Here is a 16,661-nt window from a genome sequence, read left to right on the forward strand (position 1 = left end):
GTTTTACTGTTCTGAAAGCCACACACACATATAAATAAAATAACCCACACACACAACACTATACAATTTCTTGATATTTTTACTTCCAACTCTGAACTTGCAGAAGTGTATGGAGGGGAAGACAGAAGAAACAACTCAGACTGAAATGATGCCTTTACTTTTTATTTATTTACTTTTTTTTTTTTTTTATTTCTATGCAACAGTTTCATTTATAATCATACAAAACACATTCAACAGCACTGATAATCTTTCAAATAACCAGAACGCTTCATTCATGCCATTGTTTCCAAGCAGAATGTATGAGGGGTAATTTACTAAAACTCAAGGAATACTCTTCTGTTTACAGCCTGCATTTTGTTCTGCAGCTTCACGTCAAACTTTTCCATCAGCACAGCCTCTAGCTCATCTTCCGTTATGTTTTTCATGTTATAGAGATCAACACCTTCCTTGGGTTTGAAGGTGACCTCACTGTAGATCAAGCCAACCAAGGCTCTGAATCCTGTGGGCGTCTGCAAAGAGCAGATGGACTTGTTGGTGAACAGTGAGGTAGGGTCTGTCTGGAGGTCATTGTTCACTTGAAAAAAATAATCTGGCTCACGAGGCTCCAAGGTGAAGCAGTGGATCAGTCGCGTCTCCTTCCGGTTTACCAGACTTGATGTAGTAAATTCTGGGTTAGAAACCGCCGTCCTTCTGCCAGTCTTCTCCAGCATCCACAAATTGTCCCTGCATATGAAGCGAAAGACGCCTCCTTCCTGAGGCTGTTCCTTTCCAGAGATGAGCTCGAGGGGCTCTCGTATTTGGCCAGATAATCCAAAACTTACATCTGCTATATAAGCATTCCCATCAATGATGACCTTGTTAATGAGATGTACTTCCTGGGATTCAAACTCATTAATACTCGTGTTAAAAACTCTGGAGCCCAAGGTTGTAGTGTCATAGCCCATTTGTCTCAGCACCCAGCTAAACAGGTAGTTGTTCTCAAAGCACCAACCTCCACGGGTACCCCTCACAACCTTATTGAAGATAACCTCAAGGTCCATGATTATTTTCTCTCCACAGTGGATGCTGAGATTCTCAAATGGAATGGACATGATATGCTGTCTGTGGATCAGCTTCAGTGTTGCAAGATCCAGTTTATCATAGGAGCCATGGAAACCAATTCTTTTGAAGTACTCATCCAAATTCATCTTGCCTGTAAAATGCAGGACATCACATTGATAATCATTTCAGGTCTGCAGCATGTCATTTACAAAGCTTAAAAAACATTTAAAAAAAAAAAAAAAAAAAAAAAAAAAAACAACAACACACCCCAACAACTTTCATTCTGTGTCACATCCTGTCAATCTACAGGATGCAGCCAGATGTCCAACTCTAGGTCTAGCCTGGTAGGCTCTTTGCTTCCTTACAATCTTAGAATCAATCATTCAATTCAAGACACCTAATCTTAATTAACATTTCACGTAAGAGTATCTCATTAAATTTTTAAAAATTAAATTTCATTCCTGTTTTCTGTTCACATAAAGACAATGGAAATCCAAGATGGTGAAAGCATTAGTGTTTTAATAGTAAAGTTATCCTAGCCTCATTTAACCCTTTCAAGAGCTGCTTACCAATACTAGTCTTTGGGCTGTGCCCCCGCCCCCCAGAAATGCTGAATACAACTAAAATGATCTGAAAATGTTGTGCAAACATGTTTAATCTTACCTTATTTGATTGGCGTTTGATCAAGGTTGTGTTTTGAGGGGTCTGGAAGCAAAAACAGGATAAAGGTAAGTGAGCTACTTTATACTACACAAGGAGTGTATATAGGCAGTCTCATTCAATGATATGCATCGATCATGATGGTGATAGGGGTGGTGCATCCCAATTGCTTAGCTGGCAGAAGCAATACACAAAACAAATAAGCTTTCATGAATGTGGCTCAGAGTTTCTGCTCCAATGAGTGATGAAATCCTTTTCCCACAAAACACACCATATCCTCTTTACGCCTTCTAATGAGCTCAAGGGAGAGGTATAGTGAGCATCTGCTCCCACCTGTCAAACCCAGTGGACACATTCATGATTTGGGGCTGCATTTAAATCAATAGTGTTGGGGACCTTGCCAAAACTGGTACCATCAGAGTTTGATCCACCATACAATATCATCTGGAAGCCTGATTGGCAAAGGTTTCCTTTTTTCAGCACAGTAATGATCCCAAACACCCTAGCATTGTAGTCAAGGCATACCTGGATAGAGGGACACACACACGAAAGCTTGCCTAAGAGCTCAAGCTGTGTTAAAGAATAAAGGCAGTCACATCAAATGTTGACTTTCAACGTTGTTAAAGCTGTACAATTTTGGGTTTTGCATATTCCAACAAATGGCTGCACCCATTTCCAATATTCCTAACAAGATAAAAGAAATGTGGCTCAACTTTTTGCACAGTACCGTATAAGTTAAAACGAAGATAACACTCCTAACAAATACCCGTTTGAATAAATAAGAGGACAACTGGTAAAAGCTCCCTATAAAACAAAAGTCCTTAAGGGGTCTGTAAGTTTCTCCTACAATGTTTTGTCTTCGGTTTAAAACAAACAAGGACACTGAAAGCCATCCTCTCCGTTTCTGTCCAGTCTTTTGAGTAAATGCAGACAGCATCAAGGCGCCATGTCTCCGTGTTTGACATGGAGGATGACAGGGTTTTTCTTTTTTTGGTTTTGATTTTTATGGCAGTTGAATTTGAACACTTGGCTGTGTGGTGGACTTCCGGTAGAACACTGCCAACACTGGTGTGTTGGAAACCCAGGGCTCTTTAATAAACGCAGTCACATTAGCGCAAATCTTAAACATTTGCTGTGACATTTTGCGCAGGAGTATTTGGAGGTAAGGTTACTTGGAATAACTCCGCTTCAAAGTAAGACCATTAGGAGTAATTACTTGACCTTGTTTTCCCGCCGTCAAAATGGCGCTGGTCCCTGACTAAAAGGAGCAAAAAGTCTTGTTCACGGTAAAGTTTTTGCTCAAGAACAATCTGAAAAATATCTCCTAGCTTGACTATTTCCATCTACTGCCAAAGTACAGAAACAGTGTAGAAAATTTATTATCAGTGGTCACTATTATTATTTTTATTTTTTTTTTTATTTTAAGCACAATAGCTTCACGTATTGTGTAACCGCTTTAATTGGTCCAACTTACCTGTGGGCTGGACTGTGACCTGCAGCTGCGTGCTTCTAGAGTCGGTAGCTAATGGTCAAACAGTACGTGGCTGTCACCGCTTAGCCGCACTTTTAAAACCCCAGGGATTACCACTAGAGGCGCTACTAACCAACTCTTTACGAAATTCAATTATATTTATATAAATATTTTTCCTCTTACACAGCTCCAGAATAAATAAGAGTTGTCCCAAATCAGGTGCAAAGACTGTAGCCCTACAATCCACCTCATGCATTATTGGTCATGGCAAAAATACACATGTTATTCAAATTTGTATTTCAAACCTAAAACTGGACTTTCGTTTCTTTGCATATAGATTTATTATTATTTTTAAATAGGTTTTGACTGCAGTAACATATATTTCTGTAAATACTGTAAAATGATTGGGAACTCGTTATCATTGACTCAACATTAATTGATATCAGGTGCTGTTAACTGCACAGCTGGTAGAGTTGTAGGATGTGATTAAAAGTAAGCAATGGGAATTTCTTCTGTGTGTGAGAATGAGCTGGAGGTTTTGTGGTTTAAGCCTTTTAATTGTACAAGCCAACCCACGCGACAGGCATGGGAGACAGGGAACATACAAAGATACATAGGCTTTTATAATAATTAATCATCATAATATGGTTTGTAGTATGTTGAATTTTATTATCTGGGGGCAGGAGGGAAATCAGGTGGGTCTCTCGTTGGGAGAATCATAATCGTAAAAGCAAACACCTCTATTGTGTGGGTTTTAAGAATGATTTCACTGTGTGCAGTGTTATTGGCTTACCCTGGTTTGGAGTGTGTGGATCCTTTTGAGGGGGGTATGCATCTTGAGATCATGTAATTGGTATGAACTGTTTTCTCCCAGGCTCCACTACAGGTCTCGATTTTAAAGTGTAAGAGTTGGAAATTAAAATTTGTAATTTCAACGGTATTCGTTGTTACGTTGTTCTGTTTTCGGGTCTCTGGCAGGTCATTTATTGTCGCAAAAAGATAATGACGTCACTTTGGCATCTTTAATGTTTATTTCAGGCGTGAAGCCATGAGTCTCCTGACTTCATTCACGTTTAAGTACCACAGCCAGCTACTTCTTATAAACACACGAGATTCAATTCGACCACATTCATGAAAACAAAGTAAAATATAGGTTTGTGTGTCCATAAGCAGAGGTAATTAGAGCTGCATCTGTTCATCCACGGACGAGACTTGTGGTTTTGGTCACTGATATGAATAAATTAATGTTCTTAGACAAATTTTCACACAGTTAAACACTGCACCATGTCTATTATACCACAAGGTGTCGTTATCGTACCACTTACCTCTTTCCAAGTCGAACAACTGAGGTAGAACTGTTTATTTTAAGTGACAGAACGTGATTTGTTGTATTTGTTTAATTAAATATATACAATTTCATAGTTGTATTTGAGAAATGCAAAGGAAAGGTTAATTTTGGTACTGATCTCCTTATGTAGTCATTAAACTCTTTACAACTCTGGAGCTGCAAAAGTGTGTGGGAATAAAATAAAACAGCACATTAAAAAGTGATTTTACTTCTTTCAGTCATAGAAATGCATCATATGAAATGTGACATTCAATGTTACTTATAATTTTTCAAAAACAGAAATTTCCTTAGTGATTAATAAAGTATTCTGATTGTAATTCTGATTACTGTTTTAAAGCTTTTTCAAAGCAGGACATGTGCTGGTTAATTTTCTAAAGTGTGTAGCATGCTTTTTTGTTTACAGCCTGCAGTTTTTTCTGCAGCTTCACATTGAACTTTTCCCTCAGAATTTCTTCTAGTTCATCATCTGTTACGTTTCTCATGTCATACACATCAACACCTTCCTCGGGTTTGAAGGTGACTTCACTGTAGGTCCAGCCAACCAGTGCTCTGAATCCTGTGGGTGTCTGCAAAGAGCAGATGGACTTATTGATGAACAGTGAGGTAGGGTCGGTCTGGAGGTCATGGTTTACCTGAGAGAAATGATATGGCTCACGAGGCTCCAAGGTGAAGGAGTACATAACCTGTGTTTGCTTCTTGTCTAACAGACTTGATTTAGCAAATTCTGGATTAGGAACCTCTGGTTTTCTGCCAGTTTTCTCCAGCACCCACATGTCCCCTTTGTCTATGAGGCGAAAGACACCAGGTGCCTGAGACTGCTCCTTTCCAGAGATGAGCTCCAGAGGCTCCCAGAGTTGGAATGACACCCCAAAACTTACATCTGCTATATAAGCATTCCCGTCAATGATGACCTTGTTAATGAGGTGTGTTTCCTCAGTGTGATATTCACCACCAGTGCTGCTAAAAACTCTGGAGCCCAAGGTTGTGGTGTCATAGCCCATTTGTCTCAGCACCCAGCCAAACAGGGAGTTGTTCTCTAGGCACCAGCCTCCGCGGCTGCTCCTCACCATCTTGTTAAAGATGACCTCAAGGTCCATGGTAATCTTCTCACCACAGTGGATGCTGAGGTCCTCAAATGGAATGGACATAACGTGCTGCCTGTGGATCAGCTTCAGTGTTGCAAGATCCAGTTTATCATAGGAACCATGGAAACCAATTCTTTTGAAGTACTCATCCAAATTCATCTTGCCTGTAAAGGACATCACATTGATAATCATTTTAGGTCTGCAGCTATCTCATTTACAAAGCTTTAAAAAAAAGAAATACATAGAAAAAACAACACCTTTCATTCTGTGCCACATCCTGTCAATCTACAGGATGCAGCCAGATGTCCAACTCTAGGTCTAGCCTGGTAGGCTCTTTGCTTCCTTACAATCTTAGAATCAATCATTCAATTCAAGACACCTAATCTTAATTAACATTTCATGTAAGAGTATTTCATTAAATTTATAAAAATACAATTTCATTCTTGTTTTCTGTTCACGTAAAGACAATGGAAATGCAAGATGGTGGAAACATCAGTGTTTTAACATCAAGTTATCCTAGCCTCATTTAATCTTTTCACCTGCTTACCAATACAGTTCTAAGTTGTAAATTATAGTAAATGATAAATTCTTATAAATTCTTATTTTTTCATAAAATAATGTGGTTTTTGTGGGTACAGCAATTGTTGACTTTAACTTTGCATTTACTGCAAAAATACAATACATTCTAACACCTTTCTTTTGGTTAATACTATAAATATCATTCTAATGACAAATGTTGAATATAACTAAAATGATCTGAAATTTTCTATCCTTACCTTATGTGATTGGTGTTTGATCGAGGATGTGTTTTGTGGGTCTGGAAGCAAAAACAGATAAAGGTAAGTGAGTTACTTATGATTTTTCTTACCATACTGCAAATCCATCTCATTTCCCTTAAAGCTTAAAAAGCAAATCATGCAGCTTCTTCGAATCAAGTCTGATACAGATGTTACTTGCAGTCATTGCAAATAAGTATATTTAACACTTTTTCTTTGTTTAAAGTAACAGAAAATAACCTGCAACAAGAAATGCAGAACAAAAATGTTTAACCTTACTTTGTTGATAGTGTGATCAAAACGATTTTCTGAGGAATATTTCTGTGAAGGCAAAAAAGAGGGAGAAGTAACTGATCTCTTCTACCTGGTGAACTTCATGCAATAAAGTGGGTGAGCTTAAACAGCCAAAAGAACTTGACGCTATATTACTGATTTACTTGATCATAAGTTAATCAGTGATAGAGCTGGTGCAACTCAGCTGCTTCACTGAAAGAAATAATGAGAAGACAATGCACACATGGAAATAAGTATTTATAGAATTGTATGCATGCAGTTATTAAAGTTCTTTCAGCAGCACATTTAAATGATATTATATACACATTTGGAAAGAAGAAATAACACATCCCTCGCCTCAAAAGAGAAAAGTCCAGTACACAGGCAATAAAACGCACCCACATTAATGCAATAATGTCAATGATTTTGCAGCTACTGCTTTATTGATGTATACTTAAGATAATGACAGATATTATTCATATCATGGCAATTTCTATGATATTACAAAACAAAATAGTTTCTCTTGAATATTATCATATGAAAGAATATATGCTCTGATTCTTTTCTAGTTAGTCCTGCTGTTGGTTTTACAAAAGGTTTGTTATTAAAAGGAGCTTGGTGGACAGACCATTCATGCAGAAAATTTGAAATGGGTGAAATGTGAGGTCGATTTTATCTAACAACTGGATGTGTATGAGCAGTACAGCCTGATTAGAACTCACTTAAACTGTAATATTTGAAGCATAATTATCTATTAATGAACATGGTCAGTTTCATTGTACACTACTAAAACCAGCAAACTGTGGCAGAGCAGCTGCCAGGATAACTGGTGAGTTTCCCAAAGAAAAACAAAAGTTCTTACTGAGAGGAAGACTGTCAAAAGCATATTTTCTGTTGTTAAAAGAGGCTGATTTATTTATTTTTTGTCTGTCAAAGGACCCACCCACTGCAGGGATCATAATGTGTTATGATCTCTGCTCTCTTTTGAAGAGAATAATCAGTATTGACAAGATCATTTTTGTAAACGCAAGAAACTTTGACACGGAACATAGAATAAAACAGCAAAGTATGTTTAATATCTTGAAATCCAAAGAGCCACTGTCCATTCAAGTCTGTTAAAATACAATTTAGGTTATTCTATCTAACATATGTTGATCTATGCTAAGAACTGCCTTTGGATGGCCAAGATGAGGATCTGAGTCTCAGTCATGTAGAGGTAGAGGCGTTGAGGACAAATCACTTGATATACAAACGTCTTTGTATAAACCTGTGACACTATAACAACTTCACAAAACAGGACATTTTAATGCTTCACCATTCTCTGTCATCATGAAGCTCGGTACTTTCCTGCAGCAGTTTTAGAGGTTTAGCTGTGCTTCAGAAAAATACTGTGAATTACTCAGTTATCATATATAAGCATTATGATAATTTTATAATGGTGAACAGATTAACGTGTAATATAGTTTGAAAAATGGAAATATTCACGGAATTTTCTTTCTTCATTTCAAGATCAAAATGTTGCCTTTGTAAGAATGTTTTGAAATTGAATTTATTAAACTGGAGAGAAGCAGTGTGAATATTTTTCTTTACTCTTTCTAGCAATATATGATTTTGTTTTTTGTCAGGATGTCTTCAGATTTACTCAGTTTTCACCTTTTGCTGTTTTACAAGGTTGAGAATAAATACTATGAAATAAGTTAAATTAGTTTAAGCATTATTATATATGGGATTAATAAATATACAAACATAAAACAAAAACAGTGACACAAAAACATTCAAGGTAGTTATAAATATTAAGATCACTACACTCACTATTATATGCAGAGAAATATAAACATGGAATGCTTTCCCTCATACTGTAAATCATTTTATTTAATGCACATATACCCTATCTACTTTTAAAATTAGGGATAAAACTCAGATACGTTTTAAGCCTAATTTACATATTCTGACAGACTTCCCATAATGCACTGAGCATTTCTCCTCTACTCCCTTCTATTCACTTCCCACTAATTCCAAATAAAGCTACTTTCAGCTGCTCCATTATTTACAAGGAGCTGCCACAGCAGGTGGCTCTACCTTCGATTTGTCATTCCTAGTGGAAACCCAAAGGGAAAAGCAAATGTGTAAACTACTACACTAAAATAACACTAGAAATTAAAATATTTATACTGGCATATATACTTGCATAGCTTTACTGTTGTTAGGTATGCTGCATCTATTTATATTTTCCTGCTTAGTGTACTTTGCTGCTGTAACAATGTGAATTTCTCATCTCTGGGACTAATAAAGATCATCTTATCTACATGTATATGTATATGTATATATTCTTTAACAGATTATGGGTTTTTTTGCCTAATTTTTCATAATTATGTAATGATTATGTGGATAATTGATTGTTGTGGTGTTCTCTGTATTATTGTAGGGTCTTTACCTTACAATATAAAGTGCTTTGAGGTGACTGCTTTTGTGATTTGGCGCTATATGAATATAATAAAATTGAATTGAATTATTGGAATTCAAATAGAGTTGTTTTTTTCTCCACATTTCTATCGTTCCATCATTCAGTGCACATTATTTAGAGCTCATTTCTTTCTGTTTTTATGCAACTAAAATTCTGAAGATCTAAATAATTTAATTCATGGAGCTTCAACATAAAATGTTGATATGCGAGGATTGTTTTCAAAGTGTGTACCAGGATTTGTTGCTCATGAGCTTTAGTTTGTTCTGCAGCTTTATGTTGAACTTTTCCATCAGAATTTCTTCTATCTCATCATCTGATATGTCCCTCATGTCTAAGACATCAACACCTTCCTCTGGTTTGAAGGTGACCTCACTGTAGGTCTTTCCAATCAGGGCTCTGAATCCCGTGGGAGTCTGCAAAGAGCAGATGGACTTATTGGTGAACAGTGAGGTGGGGTCGGTCTGCAGCCTGTGACATTTATCTACAAAATGATCTACCCCGCGAGGCTCCAAGGTGAAGCAGTAGATCTGCTTTGTTTCCTTCCTGCTCACCAGACTTGATGTAGCAAATTCTGGATTAGGAACCTCTGGTTTTCTGCCAGTCTTCTCCAGCACCCACATTTCCCCTTTGTCTATGAGGCGAAAAACACCCGCTGCCTGGGGCTGCTCCTTTCCAGAAATAAGTTCCAAAGGCTCTCGCACTTGTGATGACACCCCAAAGCTTACATCTGTTATATAAGCCTTCCCATCAATGTTGACCTTGTTAATGAGATGAGAGTCAAGCGGGCCAAAGTCATTGAGGAAACTATTGAAAACTCTGGAGCTCAGTGTTGTCGTGTTGAAACCCATTTGTCTCAAAACCCAGCCAAACAGGGAGTTGTTCTCAAGGCACCAGCCTCCGCGGCTGCTCCTCACGACCTTATTGAAGATGACCTCAAGGTCCATGGTGATCCTCTCGCCACAGTGGATGCTTAGGTTCTCAAATGGGATGGACATAACGTGCTGTCTGTGGATCAGCTTCAGTGTTGCAAGATCCAGTTTATCACAGGAGGCATAGAAACCAATTCTTTTGAAGTACTCATCCAAATCCATCCTGTTTGTAAAATGCAGGTTATGACACCATACGTAATATTCCTCAGATAAGACACAGGATAGTTTACACCGGATCATATTACACTGAATTTAGTGATCATTCCTATATCAAGTTAAAAGTTGCACTTATATCTGCAAAGTCGACTCCTAAACATGTTGTAAAGTAGTTTAACGTGGACTTATTTTTGTTTTCAACAATTCGGTGTAACTCGACCTAAACATGCTCATGACGCGTATCTTCCCGTTTTATCACATTTCGCACATTTTGGGTGGTGCGTTTTGTACAGATACGGAACGTGCAGGCCTGCTCAACTTTGGGCAAGTTTTTCATGTGAGTAAATTATGTAAAACGAGAAAGGCAATTTCGACAAACGTTCATCCGTGTGCCTGTAAAAGTATACATTTTTGTCACCACGATCAGATCGACAAATACGCATACTTCAGGAAACATAAAGCCCGAGGCCGTGCCTCCCACCGGACTGTTTCCTTTAAGAGTTTAGTGCACTCTTTACTCCACTGATCTCTCTTACATAACACAGCCGCTTACCTTTGGACTTTGAAGTAACCTGCAGCTCTGCGTTGTTGTTCTGGGTGGCAACTGAGAGTAAAATATGACGTCGTCGTCAATTTTCAGTTTGTATCACCACTAGAGGGACTACTATTCAAAGACTTACGTAAATCCTCTTTTTATTTTACTTTTTAAAAAGATTATTCACGTTTTCCCCTCACACAACTACAGATTAAATTAAAATTCTACTAATCCGAGTACAGTGTATATACAGCAATATTTCACTCCTTTATTAGTTCTTACTGAAAACTCCACTCTCTGTAAATTGGTGGGTTAAACTTTTTTATTCTGGAAATGATTATGTTGTTTTTAATTGTGGTTCAGACAAATATTTTTTGATACTTTTATGGGATTTGACTCACAGCAGTATGAGTCACTTTACGGCAACTATCATTTTGATTTCAGGCATGAAGCAAGGAGTCACAGCAGAAAGTTTCTAACAGCAACATCCTGAAAGCAGCCGTAGCCACCTTCAAACACCATTGAAACCGCTTATACACACACCAAAATTTGTACCGTGTTAATAAAAATATTCTGGTTCAAATCGGTGACAAAAAGTCAATATCGGAAGTCTTCGTAGTCTAAAATACAGCTTTCAAAACAAAAGCATGAGACGTGTATCGTTAGTCCAGGTTAAAGTGTGTGCTATGAAAGTCTCTAAATCTGAACCATGAAATTCGACAATATCTACGGATCTGTTGTATAATTTTGGGTTTAGCTACCATTAAAACTATTTTACAATTTGTCAATGCTTTGCTACATGAAGATAATTTCGCCGGATTTCCTGTGTCCCCGTGCTTAACGAATCAGCGTAACTGGTGAGGAGGTACACTGGTGGTGCTATCTGTCGCTGTTTTGGATGTTTCCAGTATTACAGTGGAGTTTTGAATGAGTCATATTGGACACTTATTTGTCTCGTTTTTGTCTGCCTCGTGCTCAGGTTGGTGTGTCCGTTGAATATGTGAGCTTTTAACAGTTTGGCGCACAGGGCATGTGCATAGTTTCAAGCATGCCTCGCACTCACCTTTACTCATACAAGCAACTACGAGTATGGATTAGTTAGATTTTATTAACTGAATTAAACTTGCAGTCACCTCGAGAAAGAAAAATATACACTGACGTAACAGCATGAAAGATTTAATAGCTCAGGTGGAAAACGTCATTGAACCTGCAAGCTGTGATTGACGTTAGGTAACCGGAAGCCGTTTCATTACGATTTTTTTTCAGTTATTAATACTTTTATTCTTTAAGTGCATCAGGCTGATTTATGTGTATTTAAAAAAAACATTAATAATATTGTTTTCTTAATTTTCCTCACAGATTCATCCACTTGGAATGGGAAATGCACGCAAAGAGACGTTTTTAATAACTGGTGGATCTGGGTACTTCGGTAATCGGTAAGAACAATTTTGCCTTTTTTGCGTTATTACTACACATTATAAAAGATGTAAATGCAGGCAAACGCTGCAGCATGAGGGTAGTACCACAAGGTGGCGTTATCACACCAGTTATCTTATTAAGATAAACTTTCTTGACATGAACTGTGGTAGGATTGAAGGTAGAAATATGTGCATCTATTGTACTTTTGTCCTTGGTTTACTGTGCCTGTTATTTTGTTAAAATGGAGGACTCCTTTCCCCCCCCCCCCCTGCAGGCTCGCTCTGTCTCTGCATAAAAAAGGAGCCAAAGTCATCCTGTTTGACATCATCCCCCCAAGTCAAGAACTGCCAGAGGATGTTGTGTTTGTGCAGGGTGATATACGTGAATATCCAGACGTGGAGAAGGCTGTCACAGGGGTGGATTGTGTATTCCACATCGCCTCCTATGGCATGTCTGGCAGGGAGCAGCTAAATCGCCAGCTGATTGAGGCAGTGAACGTACAAGGCACACAGAACATCTTGAAGGCCTGTGTAGAACATGGAGTGTCCAGGCTGATTTACACCAGTACCTTCAATGTGGTGTTCGGGGGTCAGGTAATAGAGAACGGAGATGAAAGCCTGCCTTATCTACCTCTCCATCTTCACCCGGACCACTACTCCAGAACCAAGTCCATGGCTGACATGGCAGTTCTGAAAGCTAATGCCACAGTGCTAAAGGGCCGCTCGGGCCTGCTGAACACCTGCACACTGCGTCCGGCAGGTATCTATGGGCCAGGAGAGCAGAGGCATCTGCCCAGGATAGTTGACTATATAGAGAAGGGGATCTTCAGGTTTGTTTACGGTAAACCCAGCAGCCTGGTGGAGTTTGTCCATGTTGACAACCTGGTGTCAGCACATGTGCTAGCTGCTGAGGCTCTGACCCCAGAGAAGCAGCACCGCGCTGCTGGCCAGGCCTACTTCATCTCAGATGGGAGGCCTGTCAACAATTTTGAATTCTTCAGACCTCTGGTAGAAGGCCTAGGCTATCCTTTCCCCACACTGCGCCTACCTATCTCTCTCATTTACTTTTTTGCCTTCCTCACAGAAATGATTCACCACCTCATCGGCCCCTTCTATAACTTCCAGCCGCTGCTAACACGTACAGAGGTGTATAAAACTGGCGTGACGCATTACTTCAGCATGGCAAAGGCAAAGGCGGAGCTCAGTTACGAGCCCAGGGATTACAACCTGGATGAGGTTGTGCAGTGGTTCAGAAGCAGAGGCCACGGGAAGAAATGTCACCGCTCCTTCCTCAGTCGACTGCTGCTCAACATCCTGTTTGTTTCTGCCTTGGTGGCTGTGTCGCTGTCTTTTCTGCCAGTCGTCGGCAGTTAATGTAAAGTAGTCTTGCCTTTTGACTTTCCCCAAAACATCATCCATACTGTGTGAAGACTGACTCATCAAAAGACAGTTTACATATTTTAATATGTTATCATCCATGTGCACATTTTCTTTTAAAGTCATTAAAACAAGTCCAGCCATCTAAGGACCAAGTCTATAAGAGCAGTTTAAAGCAGTAACATGTTCAATTCTTAAATTAGTTTAATTTTTACATGCTACCTCTTTTTTAACTTGTAAGGGCAAACATCTATGATTACTGGATAAATACATTTTAAAATATTTTTTTGTGCAAAAATGAATAAAACCTGACCTGTCAAATTTGCATTGTGGGTTTTGATTTTTTAAACCCCTCCCTTTATCATCAGGAAGACATGTTTTTAATAGGTGCATTTAAAATATATATATGTATATCTAAATGAATGTTAAAGACCTTAGCGACTATTTTCTATTGCAGAGAGTAATAACATGGTTTTTCCAAGGTTAATCGAGATTGCATATTTTCGTAATTTTTAAACCGTTTTGCTATATTTGAAATCCTCATATCGTGTTTTTGTGCAGCTTATTGTAAAATAAATCATTAAAAGCATGATCTAGGCCTACCCTTTATTTATATGTAGAAAAAGATATCTGAGAATATCTTTACATCTTTGAAAATGGAGTTTTAAACGCATCTGCCCTCCATTAATACCGAATCACTGCAGCTCATTCCTGGTGTAAAAGGAGTCGGACCAGGTGAGGCGTGCTTTGTGTGGTATTTTAGTCTGCCCGGGATGAATGCAGACGTCCCCTTCTCTCTTAAACTATTCTCTTCAGAGCCGGCAGCCCCTTGCTGAGTTGGTCGCAATCATTGTTTCTCTGCAGCATTAACCACATTCCAGAGAGGCGCAGCGCATCCAGTCTCCTTCCCCGCATTCCTTTCACGCGAACGAGTCCCCTCCATTAAACGGCGTTTTGTTGAGATTTTTTGCGCTCTTTGTGGGCTCAGGCTTGCACACAAAGGGTGTTTGCAGCATATACGATTATCCGACCTACTTTGATTTCTTGCACAGTGGCCGTAAGGGAAATCTAGAGGAAAAACCAACAAGGGGAAATTCCTCCGCGCAGCGCGCCGTTGACTGTAAAGACCTTTCAACTTAACAAAAACTGAAGTTGACAAACGTATCGCTGTCGGCTGAAACTGTGAGAAAGAGTTTGTGAAGCGGGGGAAGCAGAAGAAGACGATGCGGCTCTCGGCGGAGGTTTGCGGGCATGTTAGTGGTTTTCTGTGAGTGAGGGACGGCTGTACGGCGGCGTTTTGTTTTGATTTCCATGTGAAACGCAATTAGTGCTCCGCGGTGCTCTATAGTTTGGCTCGCGCAGCGGAGCGCACTCTCAACTTGTTTCTCTCCTCGGGAGCACAACATGGAGCATTACCAGGAAGATTTGGGACTCCGGGCCACCAAACTGATGGAGGACCTTTCTTTGTATGATGCGTACCAGGACGGGATGTACGATGCGAGGAGAGACTTGGTGATTAACCCCGATTTAGACTTTTCGGCTCCGGCACTGGTTGAGCATAAAGCCAAGCCGATGAATGGGACCTCTGTGCTTCACCAGCAGCATCACACAGTGGAGAATTTCTCGTCTGGGAATAAAGTGTATAACGCGGCTCCGGTGCGCCCGGTGAATTGCAACCGGACGGTTCCTGTGGATTTTTGCGCCCCTCAAAGGGACGCGGTTTATAACGAGGATGGTTGTTGCACCAAATCCGAAGTAGCTTTGCCTTGTTATACAGGCACTTCCGAGAGACACAGGAGGTACTCTCTGGAGGTGCAGGGCCATAGGTACAGCACCGGCTCCACCTTTGACGGCGTGCCGCTCAACAAACCGGTGGCTGTGCCCGGCAACAGGTGCAACAGTGTCTGCATCGCCAGCAGCCACGACGGGAGATATAACGCCACCAGTCCTCGCTCCAGCCTGGCATCTTCTCTGTCTTCTCAAGAGCAGAGCAAGCATGCCAGCCCGAGGTCGAGCATCAGCAGCCCGCGTACCAGTCTGGTGGTACCGGGTCAGGAGAGGTACACGAGCCCTAGATCGAGTTTAGTTCACTGCGAAGGAAACAGTGTCCTCAGTCCCCGATCCAGCTATGCAAGCACCGCCAGCGACACGAGTAAACACTCAAGTCCCCGGGCCAGCCTCAACAGCTGTGACTGCTGCAGCAAGCCCAACAGCAACCGTACCAGCGGCATCAGCATGGGCTACGACCAGAGGCACACCAGCCCCAGGTCGAGCACTGCGAGCCAGTACTCCTTCACTACCAGCCCGAGATCCAGTTACTCCGACTCTCGGTACGGGCCCGTGGTCAACCAAGATCTGGAGGGAGTCTTGCACTCAGCACCGCTGGCGAGTCCTCGCTCCAGCATCTGCAGCCAGGACGGGAGCGCAAGACCGGGGACAAGCGCAAACTGCGTGGTCAGCCCCCGGTCCAGCATCTCCAGTCACAGCTCCAGAAGTTCCCGCAGCTCCAGGGGGTCTATGAGCACCTATCCGGATCTGCAGCTTCCTTCCCCTAGGTCATCCATGCTGGGAACCAGTTTACACGAGGATACGCTGCTGCAGGAGTTTGGAGACTCCAACGGAGTTCAGAATCGCATCCATCTCCAGGGGCTTTCGGCAGTGCCTGAACCCCAGCAACAGTCGGGGCAGACGGGAGTGACCGCGGATATACCCTCAGGGTCGCCTTCCTCATATAGTTATGTGATGCCTTCAAAAACGGCTTCCTCGGGCCAGAGGTTTAAACTACCTTACCAGGTGACCCCCAGTCGAGAGAGTGGACCAAGCCAGGCGGAGAAAAGGCTGGAGGCGCTCACCTTGGAGCTGGAGAAGGAGTTAGAGATGCACATGAAAAAGGAATACTTTGGTAGGTTTGTTTTTGAAACACACAAAAATACTGTTAGCGATGGCTGCAAACACAAAATCACTCCAAACATAAATCTGTGTTGCAGAATCACTTTATTGCCATTGTTTATTACACACAGAAGTACAAGTTTTAAACAAATAAGAAGAAACACAGACTATATATCATTTCCTGCATAAAACACCCGTGTCAGTATCTCCACAGCTGGGATTTGTTGCAAGTTGCACTA

General features: G+C 40.6%; 4 protein-coding genes across 8 annotated transcripts in view; 2 read left to right on the forward strand and 2 right to left on the reverse strand.

Annotated features, from left to right (window-relative positions):
• Positions 1-146: 146 nt before the first annotated feature.
• LOC116325620 (arylamine N-acetyltransferase, pineal gland isozyme NAT-10-like) lies at positions 147-3,297 on the reverse strand. Its single transcript, XM_031746574.2, has 3 exons — positions 3,176-3,297; positions 1,705-1,746; positions 147-1,192 (listed from the first exon to the last, which is right to left on the reverse strand). The coding sequence occupies exon 3, from the start codon at positions 1,185-1,187 to the stop codon at positions 315-317; it is 873 nt and encodes a 290-aa protein (XP_031602434.1). The 5' UTR covers positions 1,188-1,192; positions 1,705-1,746; positions 3,176-3,297; the 3' UTR covers positions 147-314.
• A 1,411-nt stretch (positions 3,298-4,708) lies between these two features.
• Positions 4,709-10,854, reverse strand: LOC116325644 (arylamine N-acetyltransferase, pineal gland isozyme NAT-10-like). 3 transcript variants are annotated; one of them, XM_031746602.2, is made up of 4 exons: positions 10,757-10,854; positions 6,661-6,702; positions 6,382-6,422; positions 4,709-5,769 (listed from the first exon to the last, which is right to left on the reverse strand). In XM_031746602.2, exon 4 carries the CDS (start codon positions 5,762-5,764, stop codon positions 4,892-4,894), a length of 873 nt encoding a protein of 290 aa, XP_031602462.1. In that variant the 5' UTR covers positions 5,765-5,769; positions 6,382-6,422; positions 6,661-6,702; positions 10,757-10,854; the 3' UTR covers positions 4,709-4,891. The 3 variants fall into 3 exon arrangements, with proteins under 3 accessions (XP_031602462.1, XP_039468744.1, XP_039468749.1); XM_039612810.1 differs by lacking the exon at positions 6,661-6,702 and having other exon boundaries at positions 10,757-10,830; XM_039612815.1 differs by lacking the exon at positions 4,709-5,769 and having other exon boundaries at positions 6,377-6,422; positions 6,661-10,210; positions 10,757-10,839.
• Positions 10,855-11,413: 559 nt separating this feature from the next.
• Positions 11,414-13,860, forward strand: sdr42e1 (short chain dehydrogenase/reductase family 42E, member 1). Of its 3 annotated transcripts, none has more exons than XM_031746624.2 (3): positions 11,414-11,595; positions 12,098-12,174; positions 12,432-13,860. In XM_031746624.2, the coding sequence occupies exons 2-3, from the start codon at positions 12,113-12,115 to the stop codon at positions 13,528-13,530; spliced, it is 1,161 nt and encodes a 386-aa protein (XP_031602484.1). In that variant the 5' UTR covers positions 11,414-11,595; positions 12,098-12,112; the 3' UTR covers positions 13,531-13,860. The 3 variants fall into 3 exon arrangements, with proteins under 3 accessions (XP_031602484.1, XP_031602483.1, XP_031602482.1); XM_031746623.2 differs by having other exon boundaries at positions 11,417-11,717; XM_031746622.2 differs by lacking the exon at positions 11,414-11,595 and adding an exon at positions 11,724-11,968.
• A 128-nt stretch (positions 13,861-13,988) lies between these two features.
• LOC116325567 (WT1 interacting protein) overlaps positions 13,989-16,661 on the forward strand; it is a 36,962-nt gene continuing 34,289 nt past the window's right edge. Inside the window, exon 1 of the mRNA XM_031746499.2 lies at positions 13,989-16,435. Coding sequence (XP_031602359.1) covers positions 14,938-16,435 — 1,498 coding nt within the window. The 5' untranslated portion in view covers positions 13,989-14,937. The remainder of the gene's footprint in view (positions 16,436-16,661) is intronic.

Source organism: Oreochromis aureus, linkage group 1, assembly GCF_013358895.1.
Source record: "Oreochromis aureus strain Israel breed Guangdong linkage group 1, ZZ_aureus, whole genome shotgun sequence".
NCBI lineage: Eukaryota > Metazoa > Chordata > Actinopteri > Cichliformes > Cichlidae > Oreochromis > Oreochromis aureus.